Source organism: Populus alba, chromosome 1, assembly GCF_005239225.2.
Source record: "Populus alba chromosome 1, ASM523922v2, whole genome shotgun sequence".
Lineage (NCBI taxonomy): Eukaryota > Viridiplantae > Streptophyta > Magnoliopsida > Malpighiales > Salicaceae > Populus > Populus alba.
Window position 1 is genome coordinate 4365873 of NC_133284.1, and position 20908 is coordinate 4386780.

The following is a 20908-nucleotide window of genomic DNA, read 5'->3' on the forward strand; positions in this document are numbered from 1 at the left end:
CCATTCTTCCTCTTCTACTGCTAGTATAATTCTTTAAAGTTTGGCCATTCATTCTTAATGTAAAGTGCAGGTGTTGTTATGGAAGATACGCTTTTAGGTTTCCTAAAAGTGGAAAGTTATATGTAAATGCGCAGTAAAAACATAAAGATAAACTTTGAAAATACATGATCTCATTAAAAGGAAAAGGTTGGCTCAAAAACAAGGATGAAATCCAATTGACATCTTGAGCCTCGATTGTCAATTAAAAAACAAAACGGGAAAGAAAATAAAATAAAAAAACAACATAAATAACATCATAATCAAACAAGCATTGTTGATTACATTTTGAACACCAACAGAGCTTCTTAGGTCTCCCAATTTTGGAACTTCTCTGCCTTGGCTAGCTTTCGAACAAAGTTCCTGACGACAACTTCTTCCCGAGTGTAGATAGTTAATTACGACATCTCTTCATCCCTTCTTCCAACTTCAGTCTCCTCCACAATGCCCTTAGCTTCATCTTCCTCTAAAGTGTTTATGTTCATAGAAGAGAGTTACTGAAAAAAGTTTTCAGGTCCCTTTTCAGGTTGCATCACATATGTAGCCTTTGGAAATGAAATTCTTATTAGAGGGATGGCTAAGTTTTCTTCTTCAGGCTTCCTTCCTTCAATCCTAGTCATTATCTTCTTTCTTCTTACACCAGCAACTCGCATGTAATCCTCTTTATTGGGTTTATAGCCAAGCCCAAACCTTTGTTGTGCAGCTTTTAGCTTTATTATGTTAATCCTCTCAGGTTTTCCAACTTCAACATCATATTGGAAAGGAATCTTGTGCTTTAAAAAGCTTTTAGCAGCCATTTTGGTGGCTTCTAAGATCTCTGGTTTCCTCACCACAGTGTTCTTAGGCACCCACTCGGTATTTACAACCTCAAATGCATGAAGGTTTACATCCCTACAGTCTTCAGCCTCAATGAACGGAACCGCCATGTTCATTACCATCGATATAGTCTCCCCAGCCTTAACAGTAACCAAAACACCGTTGGCAATGTATTTCAAGTATTGATGCAGTGAGGAGGCGACAGCTCCTGCAGAATGTATCCATGGCCTTCCTAACAACATATTATAGGAAGGGTGGATGTCCATCATTTGAAGGGTTACTAGAAAGACTTATGGGCCCACGGCTAGTTCGACCTTAATTGTCCATATCACCTATCTAGGCAAGCCATCATAAGTTCTGGCCGTTATCACATGACACGACCAAAAGATTGATGTCTTCTCCCAAGTGTAGGAATGTCGAAGTAATAAATAATCCGGCAAGACCGGGGTCGAACCACAGGGAGGTTAACTATATAAATTATAAATAACAACAACAACAACAACAACAATAACAATAATGATAATAATAATAATAATAATAATAATAATAATAATAATAATAATAATAATAATAATAATAATAATAATAATAATAATAATAATAAGAAGTTAAAGAGGACTTTGAGATGTTTGGTTAATGTGAGGATTAAAAAATGATAAAAACAAATGTCAAGGTTAGAGGAACCACTAATGGTATTTCAAACAAGTATAATATAAACTCTTTTTATTACTCAACTGGAAACCACACACAAAGGAGGTTCTAATCGGATGATTTTTCATTAATAGCTCATTATAAAATTATTAACATGATCATATTAATTATCTTATTTAAGTAACATCAAACTTTTAAATATTGTCAGGAATTCATGATGTTAACTTATGTTAACAACAAATCAAGTTTCTTTCATAGCACAGGTGTAGGTTATACCATACGGTTGGGCTATGAAAGTGCCAAGCATTTGTTGTACCAAGTGTTATACAACACAAATCTAGATTAACCATTTAACAAGCAAGGTATTAGGAATTAATAAGATAAAAATGATAAGACATGTTAATAGCAGGTTGTTTAGGATATAAGCATTGAAGTCCATATTGAGTTTATATTATACTTATTCTTGCACCATTAGTGTAACCTTTTTCACCTTGACATAATAAATTTAGCTAAACATAATGAAGAAGAGAAACATAAATAAACAAGATAAGAACATAAATAATATACAAGTTAACTAAGTAAAGGAAAGGAAATGAAAAGCATAAACAAGATATTAATGAAAGCAAAACTTAAGCATTACAAAAATATAAAGAGAGAAATAAAGAGCATAATCTTGATCTGAATAACCAAGATGCCTAAATGCATGGCAAATGCCTCCTTTTATATGCCAAAATTTAGAACTATTGATTTAATGACTAATTGTTAAGTGGGTGGCCACATCTTGACTTGGTGACAATCCTTATCTTCTTGTCTGAACAAAACGTCATTGATAACATCCGAATTTGAAACATTTATACTCATGAAAGTTCTAGAAATTGTCTCATCTTTCCAAGTTAAAACAATTGAGGTCATTTGGACTTTAGAACTCTAGATATGGGCTGAACACTGAATAGTGTCTGGGTTGTAGGACAGATTCGAACTTATCCGTTGTTGCTATAATTTGGACTTGAAAACGGTCTTTTTAAATCTTGGACTCCACATGAAAGTTTTAGGCCTATGTCTTATCTTTCCATCCATATAAAGCATACCTAAATTCGAGATCTACAGCTCCAGATATGACCCAATTACCGAACTGTGTTCTAATTTGGATTGAACCAGCATCTCTTTTCTAAGTTTGGCCCTCTCTTTGTCCTTTCAATTTTAGTACTTAAACTCGTCAATCAATCCTTTCATTTATGTGATAGGCCTCCATTTAAGATGAACATTTACCATAAATTAAAGGTATCATATCTTATTAGATATGTTATTATAAAATATGTTTTAGTTAAGGAGTTATTGATACTTCAAGTGCAAAATGATGATATAAAACCTTGACAAAAATACACTTTTAAGTACTAATCACACCCCCCCCAACCAGCTTATTACTAATCCCTAGTAATCAAAGCATTAAAATAGAAAAATAATTTGTAAATTCCATAAAGCAAGGCATTCATCATTCAACTTCCATTAATATATCCAGATAAACAAACTCTCATTAAATTCATATATATGTTCAATACCTCTTAAACAAGATATTAATAAACCTTTCTTTTATGCTCAAAATATCAACATATAGTTATGGGGCTTTACTTGAAAGAAAACAAAATTTTTGTTCTAATGTTTAAGGTTAACTTCCTTGGGTTGAGATTATTATCTTTTTTTTTCTTTTTTTTAATATAAATATATACATATAACTTAAAACACAGTGCATATTTAACCCATGTAATGAGCTTTTGGCTAATGACTCCCAGACTAGTTGGTTTTAGGGCATTAGGTGATGAGACACCACAACGAGCTTAGTAACTTGAATTACAGATACTGATACGTAGATAGTGCAATGTTTGATTCCCTTAAGCTTTTCTCCTCAAGCCATGTAACAAGCGTTGGGCCAATAGTTCCCAGGTCAGTTGACTTTAGGGTATTAGGTGTTAAAACACCCCTTCAGGCTTAATTGATTAGGTTAGGGAGGCTACGAAACCAAACTTATCTATTTTTTATTATCATCATTTTTTTTGTTTTTTTGCAAATTATATACTATCCATTTCCCTTAGTTGTTACCTTTAACAAAAGAATATAAATAATGTAATAATCTAATGTGAAACCCATAATCATATGTTAACATATGTGTGTGAAAATGAAGGTTTAAGAATACTTGTTAAATGAGTATATGAGCATATTTAAGTGATAACAATGCGAGAGTTTGTAAACCCGAATATTTCAAGAAATATTCTGATAGACCTTGTTATGAATGTTTACTAAGATGCGTCTCAAGAGTCAAAAGAACTCATTTACTCGTCATCCTAGTAAAAACAGTTTTGCAAATGGTTTATGAAATAGAAAACACAGTTAGTTAAATTTATTTATTTATTAAAAATATCAACTACTACCCTTTCCCCTCAACCAAAACGAGATATTGTCCTCAATGTCCTAAGGTCGAAAGATAGAGTATAGAAGACATCACCTGAAACAACGAACACTAATAATCCTGAAACACACTTAAATAAATATAAGAAATAACAAATCAAAATAATATGCTATTAATAAAACCAAAAGACTCAAATCCAATCTAAGCTTTTTGCTACTTTCCTTAGTTGACCAATTTATGCGACTCATGGAAGGATCAATTACAGGGATGAAAGATTGTAGTTGGTCAATCAATTATTCAGCAGTAGTAGCAGAGATTATGATTTATCGTGCCGAAGATGTTAGAAATTTCTGTTCCACAACTTGATCAAGAAAAGACAACAAATTATCATAAAAACCATTAACATTTAGCAAACATATAGGTTTATGGTGAATGTGCAGTTGGGCCTAAGAGGAAATATGAAAGATCTCTTCCAATGTGCTCAGACCATCTGGTAAGGCAATGAAGGCATCAGTATGGTTAAACATTGCATTCATTCGATCAGACATTATGAAGACCTGTAGTTCTTCTCCAATTGTTTTTCCAATGATGTCCCCTTTTGCTAAAGCTTTGGGGACAACCCCAAAAACTTGACTGCCTCCTAAGAATGCAGTTGTTGACACACTTTCCATTAACCCAAGTGATACGATCAAAAGATTGATGTCTTTCCCAAGTGCAGGAGTGTTGAAGTAATAAATAACCCGGCAAAACCGAGGTCAAACCACAGGGAGGTTAACTACATAATTACAAATAATAATAATAATAATAATAAGTTAAAAAGGACTTTAAGATGTAAGATTAATGTGAGGATTAATCAAAGATAAAAGCAATTGTCAAGGTTAGAGGATCCATTAATAGTACTATAAATAAATATAGTATAAACTCTTATACCTGCAGATTGCTTGCAAAAATGGGGAACAAACCGGTAGGCAGTCCCTGCGTGTTTGCCTTTGATGACCCGAAGAAAACCTTCCTCTTTTACCGTTAGGAACTTTTTTCAAAACCCTTTAGAGCTTTGTTAAATTCCTTTTCAGCAAGGTAGAATAGTTTGAAGTTAACCTCCCTGACCTTTCATTGTTTCCTTTTATTTTCCACTCAAACTTCTTCTTGTTCTCTCGGTTCTCTATTTTCCCTTCCCTTTCTGTTTTCCCTTTTCCTATGTCTCTATCTTTTCTTTGCGTGTTTTAATTCTCTCTGTCTCCCTCTACTCTCTACTTCATCTCTTTTTTTTCAACCTTTTCCAGCTTGCTTTTATAACCGGGCAAAACACTTGGAGACTAACCTAAACCCCCTCTCATCCCAGTCGTCTGTGTTAGGGAAGGAATTCCAACCATTAGATGACGGTGAGGCTCCCTCTGCGTCCTCTTCCCTAGGTGGCACTAGAGGTACAAAGGCGTTCCCTCTCGCAGTTGTCATCCTAACGTGAAAGGGGGGACTGTTTTGTACAGTGCAAGGACAAGAGAAATGCAAAAAAAAAAAAAGATAATGGTAGGAAACAGCTGCAGAGGAGGGAAAAGGTTGCAGATAGGGGTACAGTACCATGCTCATTAATTCAAAATGGAGCTATCCCATTTTAAAACGGCACCATCTTGCTTCCTTAGCTAAAGAAAGGAAAAATAATGCACATTACTGTGTAAAAGCATGACGGCGTCGTTTGTTGCTGAAACGTAAGGCAAAGGTAATTGGTTTGCAAATTAATCATGTCCCTATTTTTCATTTCTTCAAAACCCAGCCAAGTTTCTTCCAATTTTTATCTACCATTAATTCCTTTATTTCAGTCTTTTTTCAATTTAGTCCTGCAAACTTGGGGGCAAAATCCTTCTCGCGGCATAATTTTCGCTTTCACACTAGCTATTCAAGCGTGAATATCTTGACCTTCTGATATCAAAATCAAGCGACTCAAAAAACCAAATTCATCTACACATGTAGGACTACAACTTTCATAAAGTATTCTAAGTGAGATAAAATCAATTTAAAGAATAGAATTCGGCAGTAATTTGGTTGATAAAAAAAAGAGTTTCCTGATCTGATTCAGAAACTGAAAATGTCGAGCATCCTGATATTATTGAGAGTATGACCTAAGAATAACGACCAATAAAATTGTGATGGAAGTAGAGTCTTTAGTGCAAAACTCAGGTCAGAATCCTTCTCGCGGCAGAATTCTCTACTTTCATGTTTAAATATTCAAACGGGGATATCTTGAGCTTCTGATATCCAAATCAGTCAATTCAAAAACCCAAATCCATCTACGCGTACAGGACTACAACTTCCATGAAGGATTAAAAATGAGACAAGTTTGTTTTGAAGAACAAAATCTGGCTGAAACCTTGTTGGTCAAAAAGGATCTTCTGATTTAATTCAGGAAACTGACAATGCCAAGCATCCTAATTTGACTGAGAGTCTGCCATAAAAATAGTGAGCCCTAGGACCCAATAAAGGTGAAGGTAGATTCTTCAACATGTCATGAGTGATAGAATATAGTCGGGATGGTCAAATATTGCGCGAAACCAAGTTAGAATCAAGGCCTAAGTTGGAAAAAAAATTACGATAGTAGTAGAATCAATTTTTTAGTGCAACTTCTGAGGGATTTATCCAACCTTAAAGACCAGATAACAAAGGAATGAATTTAGCATTATAAAGCTCCTAATTAGCCTAAGAATCTTGATAATTTCAGCAGCAAAGGGCAAGGATAAGAAGAGCAAATCCCAGCTGAAACAGGGTTCAAAAATCATTTCTTTCTTCTTTGCTTTTGTCAATCTTCTAATAACCTTGAACTTAACTCATGCCTTCACTTTAAAAGGGATATACAACATCTCTATATGGCTCAAAAAAATGAGTAACAATAATAACTATTATATTCTAAGTTATGATTGTATTTAATTTCATTTATTTTTTAATTAATATATGTTTTTTATATTCTACTCTGTATGTATGCATGATATGATAGCATTTGTATAGTTATCAAAGAGTTTAATTGAGCTAATCTATGGATCCACTGTATAACCTAAGCATATTTGAAAACTAGATTATTTTTATATATATATATATTATATATATATATATAAAACCCTTGAGATTCATGATACAACTATATTATTCGTGTTATAGAATAATATAAATCACATCTTGAGACCCCATCTAATAGCTTAAGTTTTAGGTTAAGATAGTTTTTTAACATGGTATCAGAGCTTAACATAACCTTTGTTTTTCGATCCACCAATATGGCCTCATCTCCTTCAAACTCAGTTACTCCCGTCAACATCCATAGCCTTGCCACAATTAAACTTATCAAGTATAATTACCTTCTTTGGAAAACTCAAATTGTCCCCTGCCTACGTGGTTAGCACCTTTTTGGGTTCATTGATAGAACCATCTCTAGTCCTAGCCCCACCATTCCCAATCCTGAATCGGCAATCTCCCAAACCACTCCCATTGAGATATCAAATCCCAACTACATTACCTGGTATGATCAAGATCAGGTTGTTCTAAGTGCACTGGTTTCCTAGTTATTCAAGAATATCCTGGCACAAATGGTTGGCCACACAACTTCAAGAGAAGTTTGGGTAGCCCTCGAGAGAATGTTCGCACCTCACTCCTTTGTTAACACCATACAAACTCGACAATTTTTTACCTCCACCAAGAAAGGTAACTTGTCAATTTTCGATTACTTTCAAAAAATGAGATCATTGTCGGACAACCCCTTCAAAACCATGAATTTACAGTTTACCTTTTTTGTGGTCTCGATACTTCTTATGATGTTATTTTCATGTCAATTTCCACTCAAATTGATAAAAATGACTTTCGAAGGTATGTTTAACCATCTTCTTGCGTTTGAGTTCCGACTAGAGCGGCAATAAATTGCCATTAACACCTTTGTTGGCCCAGTTAACATGGCCCCAAGGAATGACTACAGGTCGCGTAGTTGAAAATATAACAGCAACGCTTTCCTCAAAACTAGTCTCATGGTTGCAACAACATAGGAAAGGGATGTTGAAATAGAGGAAGAGGCCCACCTTCAAACTACTCCTCCAACCTAAAACCATAACGCCAAGTCTGTGGAAGAATTGGCCACACCGCCATTCAATGTTATTGCAGGTTCGATCATGCCTACCAAGGCACTCCTTCTAATATGGCGGCTTATATGACATCTCCCTCACCACAACATGACACCAACTTGTATCTGGATATTGGCTCAACAAACCACTTCACCAACAACTTTAGCAACTTGTGCGATCAAAACCTTATCTTGGCAACAACTAGATTCATGTTGACGACGGGGCAGGTTTACCTATAAAAAATATTGGTTTCACCACTCTTTCAACCCCAACAAATTCTTTTATTTTAAATAAGTTACTGCATGTACCTCAGATTAAGAAGAATTTGATTTCTGTTAGCCAATTTACGAGTGATAATAATGTTTATCTTGAATTTCACTCTTCTTCTTTTTTTGGTGAAGGACGAGGCAACGATGAGAGTTCTTATGCTCGGCAAACCTAAAGACAGCCTCTACATCTTTCTAATCTCCATGTCACCAATAAACCATCCTCAAACATACCTATCTCAATTAGCACCTTTTGATGTATGGCATTGCCGGATGGGAAATCCTTCCTATCAAATTATCCGGCATCTTGTTTCCAAATTTTCTTTACCTACTTCGTCTAACAAAATTTTAGGTATTTGTTCGGCTTATCAACAAGGAAAGAGCCATCACCTTCCTTTTTCTAGTTCTCAATCAATATCTAATCATCCTCTTGAATTAATTTTCTCCCATGTTTGGGATCCATCTCCTAGCATGTCAACCAATGGCAATAAATACTATGTTTTGTTTGTTGATCATTTTAGCAAATTTACATGGTTATTTCCAATCGCTAACAAATCCAATGTCATGTAAATTTTTTGCTCATTTCAAAGACTTGTTGAATGCCAATTTAATTGTAAGATAAAATTTGTACGAACTGATTGGGATGGGAAGTATCGCTCTCTTCACACATAGTTTGCAAATATTGGCATTCAACACCGAATCGCATGCCCCTATATGTCTCAACAAAATGGATTCGTTGAACAGAAACACTGTCACATCGTTGAAACGGGCCTCTCACTCTTATCCCATTGTCATGTTCCTCACACCTATTAGGATAACGCTTTTCTCATGGCCACATATCTTATTAATTCCCTGGCCACCACCCCACTTGGCTTTTCACCATTTGAAAAACTCTATAAACATGCTCTTGATTTTTCAACTCTAAAATTTTTTTGGTGTGCTTGTTTTCCTTTTCTTCACCCATTCAAGTGCAACAAACTTGACTTCATATCTAAACATTGTGTATTCATTTATTATAGCACCTCTTATTGAGGATTCAAATGTCTTGATACATCCATTGGCAAGATATTTGTTTCAAGACATGTGATCTTCAATGAAGGGTTTTTCCCTTTTGCTAACTCAGATGCAAACCCAATGTCAAAGAACAATTTCAGCCTAAAAGTTTAAGCTATTAGATGAGATCCCAAGACATGATTCATATTATTCTCTAACATACCCCCTCAAGTGAAAGCCATTTGGGCTTGAAACTTGCATAGACTCACATTATATATCTTATGCTTAATTTTTATCAAGTAAATGGGGATGGTGAAATTCAAACTCATGATCACTTGGTTATCAAGGCTTTGATACCATGTCAAATAACCATATCAACCTAAAAGCTTAAGCTATTAAATGAGGTCCTATGATATGATTTTTATTATTCTCTAACAATTCAATAGTTTTACCCATATTTACATAGTATTTTGTTCATGTTTTATATATATAATACCTTGATAATATTGTTTTATGTTTTAAAGGAACTTTTGGATGTGAAATTCTAAAATGAGTAAATTAGAGATAAAATTCAGACCATGTTCCATCTCGCGTTGAATATTGGCAGATTTAACCTTTGGTCGATGTTTTATGCAGAACTTAAGTTGTAGAGGTCAAAATGAAGTGATTCCAGTGTCATTAGAAAGCTAGCATCCATACATTTATATATATATATATATGGAAAGAAAAAATAAAAAAAAAATTAAAGAGGCTAGAAATCACAGCCTTCAAAAACAAGTATTGCATTATGCCAGTTTTGATCTTCGGTCATTCCAACTTGAATATCTTGAGGTAGAGAAGTCCATTTGATGCAAGCTCAGTTTTGTTGAATTCCTAACTCAAAGAAATATCAACCTACCAAATTTCAACCCACTCAAAGAGCTCATATAAGATAGATATGATTTTTCTAAGACAACCTATAAATTCAACCACCTACAGGTTTTGTGATGAAATAAGTCCAACTTATTTAAATATAAATTGTTTACTTTGCAAAGGATTATTTTTATATTTTTTTAGGAGAGTAAAAATGGATTGAAGGAAGGTGGGTATTAGGATTTACTATCAAATAAAAAAAATATAAAGAGAAAGAAAAGGATGAGGCAGCCAGAAAGAAGAAGAAAATGTATCCCACTCTTTTCTCTTATACAAGAAATTATGTTCTCATATATTTTATTCAATAGTTTTTCAATAGACATATAAGCCTAAGTAATTTTTCTTGATTCAAAAGATATAAAAACCTTTGGATTTCAAAAAAAAAACTATGAGATCTATTCTATCTTTTCTTTTCAGTTTATATGATGAGTATGAATGTTTTCTTATTCTTATTTCCTATTATTGTTTAGTTTGATTGTTAGAGCGGACTCTAAATTATTATTTTAAACCAATCTATGGCTAAGTTGCTATCAAAAACAAAGTTGTGATATTTGAACTTGTGAAGCGACTAAGTTTAATAATTATGATGGATCTATGTTGTTAATCTTAGGGGAAAGATTCAACTAAATCGATAATATATTGCATACAGTTATGTTGTATAAGATTTACCAACCTATCTAGCTCTTAAGGCTGCCATTGATTTAAATTATTAGTGCGGACACTATGGTTGTTTAATGGTTAGGGTTAGTTACATTGTGGATCGGTTAAGTGACTAATGTTAAGAAAAGATAGATATTCTTAATATAAATTGACATATTATTTCAATGATCAATTTTGATTTTCGTAGGTGGACGTATACTTGAGATCAAGGCTTTTCTTTTAATAAATTTTGGATTTATTTAATTTAGCTTGATTAATTTGTTCTGTTTACCATAATATAGTCTAAATAGCCTCAAAACCCTCTTAACTTCGAATCATCTAGTATAAAGACTTGAATTAGATCTTTCTCGTGGAATCGACTCCTTACTTGCTCTATACTATCTTATTTGTTTAAGTTAGGGTAATTAACTTGTGTAACCACGACATTACAACAATTCACCTAGTCAAGTCTCACCTAGTTTGACCGAATTATCTAGATCATGAATTGACCTCACAGATCATCTAAGTTTGATTAATGAACTTTGCTAACCAAGTAAAAAACCAACCTGACTGGGAGCTCAAATTTGATAGGTTGTTAGGTCGATATGTAGGGCACACCGAGTTTTAATTCTAAACTCTACCGAAATAATTGCTAGTAGAAGGATGGGGCCTAAAGTTCTGCAGCTGGATTTGGTCACACACAACTCAACTGAAGTCTAGGTTTGGGCTTGTACATATTCCTATTGCTTATGCAGTCCTTTTTTTGGTTCCTGCCTCTTGGAAAATACTCCTATTGCTTATTTCCGTGCTCAGATCGACTCTAAAATAGATCTTTTGGGTGAAATTGAACGACTCAAATTTCCCTAAAAATGTTTCCATTTCAATTCAGATCATACCTACATAAAAAAGACCCTTTTTCTTGACTAGTGAAGCAAATGATTAAATTTTAGATATATAAAAGATGAGAAAATAAGATCCTTTGTCCCAAGAACATGTCAGTTAAACTTGCAAGAAACTAATATAATTTGCAAACTAGAAAATCATAGTTTCCTAGCTAGTAGGTACCACCACCTTTGTCTGAGCTTTGCTAACCTGTAATAGCAGATTGGATGAGGCCCATGATATGATACAGTCAATCAGTCTAACAGCCCGTTTGGGGCTGAGTTTCAACCAGTTTTTGGATAAATTTTGAAAATTTTTTTTTTTTTTGTTAAAATTGAGTGTGTTTTGTATTTTTTGGATCGTTTTAATGTGTTGATATCAAAAATGATTTTTAAAAAATAAAAAAACATTATTGGCATGCTTTTCGGCACGAAAAGCTATTTAAAAAGCAACAGCTACCACACTCCCAAACACCCTCTAACCAACCGTGTGCCTTGGTTTCTGAGCTTTACTGGAAATTGCCTGTGATGTTGTTCGCTGACTACTAAGTGCCTTGGTTTCGACTTTAGATTCGTCTTCCACGAGAAGGGGTATGTACTGATCTATACAGAGATGGCATCCTAGCGATTTTGAGAGGGAATAAGAGTAAGAGAAATTGACATCCTTTATTAATTATATTAGGAGGGTGCTACGAGATGTACATGCAACTATCATTATATAAGCTTTATTCGATTTTTAGACCTTATTTTGGAAGATAGATAATCAATTCTCAATCCAAGGGAAGCCACAGAGATGGTATTGATTCCATATTCAAATTGGATTAAACTTAAACAACAACCACAAAAAAAACAAAAAAAAAAAAAAAAAAAGCGGAACACTCAAAAGTTACGTCCAATAATTGATTAATTTGAGGATTAAAACATTGATTAATCTAAGCACGAAGACAATTAGAGGTCTTAGAAGACAGTAACACTTGCACTCTACATTCTTCTTTAGTATATTGTTTTCCCTAATATGTATTTTGCAAACAACTACTACCACACTTGGGGTGTGGACATGTACGTCCCCTCCTAATAAATGAGCTCTTATTGAATTTTCAGAGAGTCTTCAGCTTGTTTTGGGATTGGAAGGTGACCCTTTTCCTGCAAGCTCTTAACAGTTTCATACAGGCACTGTTTCACTGGGATGAATTCGATGCCCAGATCCTTGATCTTCTGGTTTGTGAACTTGTATGGTTGTTTTCTTGGGTTCTTCTCATCTGAACACCTGCAAATGCGTTGAATACAAAATATTAATATTCAAGATTAATAAAAAAAACACAGCACATTTAATTCTTTCTACAAACTTGGTAGGTTTTTTTCTACAAAATATTAATATTCACTAGCTCATTAACAATTAGACAAACAAGTACTGTGGCATATAATTTCATGAGATTAGGATTTAGGACCCAATAATCCTCTTCCTAACTCTCCATGACAAAATTTGAAAATACATAACAAAGCAAGATTTAACTTGTGATCCAATAACTTTATGCAGTACCAATCGTAGAGAACCCATTTTGGTCCAAATATGACAAAGACGATGGGGTTGGTGGGGACCCTTTTGCTGCACCAGTAATGTCAAAATCATAAGAACTTACTTGGTGGGGATGGGATACTCCGGGAAGAACTTTGCAAGGATTTCCACCACCTCTCCACGGTGGAGCATTCTCTCAGCGCAAATGTAACGGCCGGAGGCTGAAGGTGTCTCGAAGACTAAAATGTGGGCTAGTGCCACATCCTTAACATGCACATAAGCTTGAACAGAGTTAGCATATGTCTTGGCTGAGCCGGTTAGGTACTTGAGGATGTGAAGGACGCTAGCATTGACAGTGGGTTGCAACAATGGTCCAAGCACCAGCACTGGGTTCACCACCACTAGGTCAACTCCATTCTTCTTAGCCACATCCCAAGCATCCTGTTCCGCCACAGTCTTTCCATAGCAGTACCAATTCTGCAATTCCAAGATGAACTTACATCAAGATGTGAAGGATAGGCAATTAGGATTTCAAGATGCAGTAATTAAGTCCTATGACGCAAGAATAATAAACTTACATCAAGATGTGAAGGATAGGCAATTAGGATAGAGAGATTTTTATTTACACCTACTCTGTATGCTTTGAGTAACCCAAGTGTATGTGGGCACGATAATATTTATGTTAATTAGCATATATTTTATATCATGTTGATTTAATCATCAAGTATTAGCTGATCCGTGCTCTAATTAGGAGCTATTTAATTATGTTAATCAATCATCATCACATGTTATTAATTAAATACCTTTGTGTTCTTGCAGAACTCAAGATCACTCCAGCAAGATTCATCAACGACAACATCAGGGCTCCTATTGGGGTCCATGTACACAGTACCAATTGAGGACGTGAAAACCACTCGTCGGACTTTGGCCTCAGCTGCTGCCATGATCACATTCTTGGTTCCATTCACTGCTGGCTCCAGCATTTGCTCCTTCAAGTATTGGAACACAAAATCATCTCATCATCAAAACCAAATTTGAAGAAAACATACTTTGCCTCGTGAAATTACGAAAAAAAGGAAACATACTGGATCGTCTGTGACAGGAGAAGCAGTATGGAAAACTCCATCACACCCTTGAATAGCCTCTTTAAGAGACTCATAATCAAGGAGATCAGCCTTGCATAAAGTTAATCTTTCTTGAGCTCCCTCAAGCTCCCTCAAATGGGAATTCTTGGGATCAGCTGTGTATAACAACACAAATACAAAGCATTAAATTACCACAATCTTAAGAACAGAAAACGAAAAGGGAAAGAAACCAAGTGCTTAATTATTATAAACTAACCTGGGTTCCTCACAGTTCCTTTAACAGAGTAACCTTTCTCTAGAAGAAGCTTAACAATCCATGAAGCAATGAAGCCACCAGCCCCGGTGACACAGACAGTTTGGCCTTGGCATGCAAGTGATGAAGTATCGACAGGCATGTTGTTTTGATATGTGTATTATGTGTGCGTGTTTGGTGGTGGAACGAAGGAAGAGAGACAGAGAGAGGGAGGTGTTTTCCTTTTCTCTTGATTTAGGAGGCGGATGCTACAAGGAAAGAAGTGGTGGAGTGGATGTATTTATAAGGTTTAGAGTTACCTTCCTCACCCACTACCGGTAAATATTTACCAAAGAGAGATTCTCTCTTTCCATTATTTTTCTTTCCTTGAGGTTTGTGATTGAGTTTTTGTGATATGAATCGTACGTCAGCACCGTGTGTGGAACCAAACATGCATGCTGTTTTTGACCAAAATGTAATTATGACCAAATGTAATTTCTTTTGGAAGGAGAGAGGGAAAGGATCTCATGGATGACAAGTGTTCATGTTAAAGAATATTTGGCTATTACCTTGTAAAATAGGAACGTGTATGATAATTACATATAAGATACACTGAATTTTTTGTATTCAAGACATATTGTGTTAACTATGATGTTTACATAAGCCTGCTTTTCTCCACCACCACAAGTACCGTGTCCTGATTGGATTTAATCCAGTCTCTTAAGAAATTGAAGAACAAATTGATGTCCATTGATTATTTCTAATCCCTAAACCAGAAAATAATTTGGCGGAAAAAAACAAGATATAATGATTACATATATATATATATATATATACACACACACAGAGAGAGAGAAGAAGGTATTTGTTTTTGCCTGGTGTCGTGATTTTGAAAATTTTAAATTTTTTTATTTAAAATTATAATTTTTTTATATATGTTTTAATTGTTTTAATATACTGATATTAAAAATAATTTTTTAAAAAATATTATTTTAATATATTTTTAAACAAAAAATTCTTTAAAAATCATTAATTATTATAATTATACACACTATCCTAATGTTCATGTAAGCTTACTTTTCTCCAACCCCATGTGAATTGGATTTAATAAAGTCTCCTTAAGAAAGTTGAGCAGTAAATGAATGTCCACTGATGATTAATTAATTAATACACAAACCAGCAAAGAATCTGGTGGGGAAATTTAATAAGCTACTAATAAATCTTACATGGAAAACGTATTGTTTTCTATTTGTATTTTTTGGACCAAAAGTGCATGTTGTTTATTACCAGTCTCCGGTTCTCTTCTTTTACTTTGGCATTTACATGAAACTTAACTATTTAAGAAGATGGGTATTACTATATTGTTTTTACCTTACCTTTATTATTATTATAATTTGGATTCGATAAAAAAAAAAAATGGTTTATAAAACATATGTACAATCAACATAGTTTTTCTCGGATAATTACAAAACAAAATACATTAATTGATTATGGAAATGTATAGTTGAATCTATGTATCATATGTGCACAGGGATAAGTAAATCATGATGAAATAAACAATCACCATCCATGTTTTTTTTTTTTTTTTTTTTAATTTCCCTATTCAACAATGCTCATGACCAACAACGTTTACCTTTTGGTCAAATCATATATATATATATATATATATATATAGAGAGAGAGAGAGAGAGAGAGAGTTTATAATGTAACAAGTAACAACGTGTTTCTTGTTTCTTGCTTGTATAAAGAAAGACCCCATCACATCAATTGATGGTTGATCCTACCTCTAGTAACTTCAAAGATATGAATCTTTGTCAAGTTCTTACGTCTAGTTCTCTTATTTTTACCAGTGATTGACCTGGTCTCTTTTCTTTCTTATTGAACGTTTGTGTTTTATTTAGACCAGCATTTTCATCAAAGGACATGATCCTTTACACGGTAACACCAACCATTTTACGTTGTGGTCTGACCTATTTTTTAAAAATATTTTTTGAATTGTTTTTTTTGAAAGAAATTTCAAATTTATATTTTTTTATAATTTTAAAATATTAATATTAAAAATAAAAAAAATATGAAAAAATATTTTTTTTATACCTTATTAAAAAAACACCTTACATCACCGCATTACCAAAAATTTCAACCCATGGTGTTTTGATCATTGGATGCTTAGTCGATTCCAAGCACTCAAACTCCTGTGTTAAAAGTGATGTTAGACTAACAAATACAGTCATACAGATCAAACAACCAATCTTAATAAAAAAAAATATGAATAACCCACTACAGATTATAAAAACCTTCGCTGAGTGGTAAATATCACGCACATGAGTGGTTCATGTGCTCTTTTTTATTGACATCACAGTCACGACAACGACCAGCCTCCTTCTTTAGCATCATTTCTGTTTTAGATTTATTGTATTTGAATGTATAAATTTTTAAATTTGTAATAAATATTTAATTTTATATTTATTTTAAATTATTTGATTTTAATTTATTTTAATTATTTTTCTACTTTTTTTAATATATTTTTAAAAAAATATTTATTTTTTTAAAATATTACAGACCGATAGACCACATCCGTCTGTATATTCCAAATAGTTGGAAAACAATTACTGTAAATATCACTTCTATTGTTAACTTTTCGATGAAATTACAGATGATATTTTGTTGGTGATATGTTATATTTATTGATGGATTTACTGACAAACAAATAAAAACACTAACGGAATTAAATATGATATTCTGTTGATTATATTAAAAAACTTCGGAAAATACTAACAAAATAAAGTCGGTAATTTTATTTTTTTACATGCTTTGTTTGTTTTTTAATCCATTGATAAATTTATTAATAACGAGCTCACTAGTAAACTAGAAATTACTAACCAGAGTTTTTCTAATGTATTATTTCCATTCATGATTCATGAATTTATTGGTAAAATAATTGTCCAAAGACTACGAGTATAAATAGTGACCGAGATTTATGTGAGTAAATCTTTTAAATGCGGTTGTGAAAAATCTAGTCAAAGTCAAAGTCACAACAGCAAAAGAATCAATACATTGTCACTTTCTTTTTTTCTTTTTGATGTTCAACTGGCAGTTTGTTGCCGGCCGGCCAGTAAACCGATTAAGAAACAAAAGAATATGACAAAGCTGGCCGTTGTCTGAGTCATTGTTTTGCCTCATGGCCGGGAGCTAATTTATAGCATTGTCGGATTAAGGAAATATTTTGTTCTTGTCTTGGGTGCCATTTACTTAGCACATGTAAATACCCTAAAGGATTTGCTCCTTTTCCTTCTCAGAAAATCATATCTTGCTCGATCGTCCTACACTATTGAAAATTGAATTTCAGTTCTATCAGCTTTTGCCATGTGTGCATATCATATTGGTTAATGGCAAGTCCATTAGCAAATTAGAGATATCAAACCAAGGAGCTCTATCATTTTATTTTATTTTAGTAGAACCAAGGGTATCCTAAGCGCTGGCCCAGATTAATCCCTTTTTGTATCGGGTGACAAGTGCTCTCCAAGCGGCCGGCTACAAACGAAAAGAGGGGTCAAACCACAGATCTTGTAAGCGACGAGAGCACACCTAACCACTCCGCCAGGACCCATGGGTAGGAGCTCTATCATTGAATTAAAGTAGAAGATTTTATATGAATTAAAATTGAATAAAAGAGTTGATATAACTGAAATACAATAATGCATACAAGGGTACGTGATGAATTTTTTATTTTTTTCCTCACACGATCGAGAAGGATTATTTGGTTTTGAGCTATTTAATATAAATAATCTATATATTGGCTCCCTTCCTGTTTTAGAGGTTATTTGTAAATATAGTAGTGATTGTTTTTTAAAATATTTTTTTTATATAAATACATTAAAATAATATATATTTTTTATTTTTTAAAAAATATTTTTAATATAATAATTTAAAATAATTTAAAAATATAAAAAAATTGTGAAAGCCATGTTCTCAAAAGGGGACGAAATCACAAGGTAACGAGTGCTTTATCTTATATAGAAAATAAACTTGTTGCACTCCCCACTTAAACTCAATTATGTAGATAGTAGGAGGCTAAAGAGCAGGTTTGGTATTATGTTTTAATTTATGTTTGGATGTGTTTTAAAAATGCATTTAACATGAAAAAATATTAAATTTATATGTTTTTTAATGTTTTATAATAATTTTAATTTGTTGGTGCTAAAAATAAAAATAATCTAAAAAATTATTTTAATATATTTTTTAACAAAAATAATTTTTAAAACACCACACAACAATATCTCAGTAAATACTAAATCTTCCTAGCTTAAGAGACGTAGGTCGGTTTTAACTACTGGGATTAAGTGAGAAATAAGGTTTTTAGTGATAGAGGTCTTAGAATGTGTTTTCAATTAGTTTTTTAATTTGAAAATGTATAAAGATAATATTTATTTATTTTTTAAAAAAAATATTTTTTATATTAACATGTTAAAATAATTTTTTTAAAAAAAATAAAAAATCTTTTAAAAAAAAAAAACACACAATCCACCCGACAGTGACTGTTTCCTACAAAATAATCTGCAAAGACTGCGGTTTTTTTTCTGTCACGTTAATGATCTCTCTAATTAATACTTGACAGCTTTCGACAGTGACTATTTCTCACAAACTAATCTATCATAAAGTTATTTAATTACTTCTAAATTCAAATTATATATAGCTCTTGACGAAGAGTGTTTCTTTGCCGACTAAACTTCAAAAAAAAAAAAAAAAAGTTTTTGGTTCAGAAACTGCCACATTGCATAAGCCTATTCTAACTGTGACTCTGTATGAACGCTTCCTAATTGGAGAATCTTTGTGCATGGTTAGTATTTAAGGATATATATATATATATGAAATAAACGAAAACGTGTTTGGATTAAAAAATAAATATAAAGATATAAAATAAACCTGTTTTAGAATAGAAAGCATATGAAATATATTATCTTTATATATTTTCTATCTTTTTATTATTATTATTGCAGGATAAGAACTAATAATTTTCGTTCTATATTCTAATATTTTGATACCAGAAACTATAGCATCAGATTTCCAGATCAGAAGTAGTTTTAACGGGGAAAGGAATTTCCACAATGTTTCCCCTTCTTTCGAAATCGGCAAACTTGATGTGGCTGGCTGTCTCCATCTCACCAACCTAGCCAGCCATGCATCTCCGGCGACCTCAATCCAGAACCTCCCGAGCACTCTCACCCCATGACCTGGGTCGTACACCACCTAATGCCAGAAAAACACAAAAGACGAAGACACCATTAATTGGAAAGTCAATTGCGCTAACTACTAGTAGATTTCCATCACTTTATGCGATTATAATAATCCAATATCCTCTCTTACATGTTGACTCGAATGATAAATAAATTTGTTTTCTAAATTGCTATCCTGTGTTCAAAGTCCAACTAAAGTTGCAATATTGTTTTTTAGGTGACCTAACAAAGTCATAGTAAAAAATAGAGAGTCTCCATAGGTATACTAAGCTAGATTGATCGGGGAATATCTTTATGTTATAACTACTAATACTTATAACATAAAAAGAAAATATAAAGATTAGAGAGAAAATAACATCAGAACCCACAAAAAAAGTGATAAAAATTCTCCCAAATACTTCAAAAAATCTTTTCTAAAAATCTTTTTCTCACTATATATGTGTGTGTGTGATATTTCTAATGTTTAGAAAATTTCTCTTTTCTTTTTTTACCACCACATTCCTCCCTTTGGTGGTTGGGACTACGAGGTTGACATTTTTTGTACGCGTTTAATCTGAATCGCGCGGAGTTTTGAAGAAATTTGTATTTTGTTGAAAAAGGAAAGATGTGAAAGCAGCCTTAAACGAAAAAATGCTGTCTTGATCCTGTCCTCGCATTAGCGTTGCCATTAATTTCTTCACATGATTGATTTCAGGGAAGAAAATTTCTGAAGCCCTCAAAGTTTCGTGGGTAGGTAGGTAGAGATGACTTGTTTCTAAGGTTTGAAAAACATGCCCACTCTGATTCTATTGCAAGTCTTTAACATTTGAAAAAAAAAAAAAAAAAAAAGTAAACGATGTATATACACGATCAACAACCTCCACATATGAAGACTTTTGAAAACTTCCACGAAGAAGCAGTTCTAGAAGCTTCAAGGAAAGCACATCAAAGACACTTGACCCCAAATCCTTTCAATGAGAAGCGTCACCATTACCAAATTTTGAGCGAATAATTCTAATAAATTACCCATTTTTTGTACAAATAGATGCAGTAATGACTGCTTATCTTTGAGTTATGATCAATCATTTACTGTTCACTCTTCATCAACTGTCACATCGATTCGTATTGAATTTAGTATGACTTGTTTGCGAATGATTTTCTAAGCATGAC

The 20908-nt window shown here is 33.2% G+C and overlaps 1 protein-coding gene across 1 annotated transcript; it reads right to left on the reverse strand.

Moving 5' to 3' along the window:
* Positions 1 to 12562: 12562 nt before the first annotated feature.
* On the reverse strand, positions 12563 to 14828 carry LOC118034060 (cinnamoyl-CoA reductase 1-like). Its single transcript, XM_035039213.2, has 5 exons — positions 14550 to 14828; positions 14294 to 14448; positions 14012 to 14197; positions 13333 to 13685; positions 12563 to 12959 (listed from the first exon to the last, which is right to left on the reverse strand). Exons 1-5 carry the CDS (start codon positions 14686 to 14688, stop codon positions 12779 to 12781), a joined length of 1014 nt encoding a protein of 337 aa, XP_034895104.1. The 5' UTR covers positions 14689 to 14828; the 3' UTR covers positions 12563 to 12778.
* Between the last annotated feature and the right edge of the window lie 6080 nt (positions 14829 to 20908).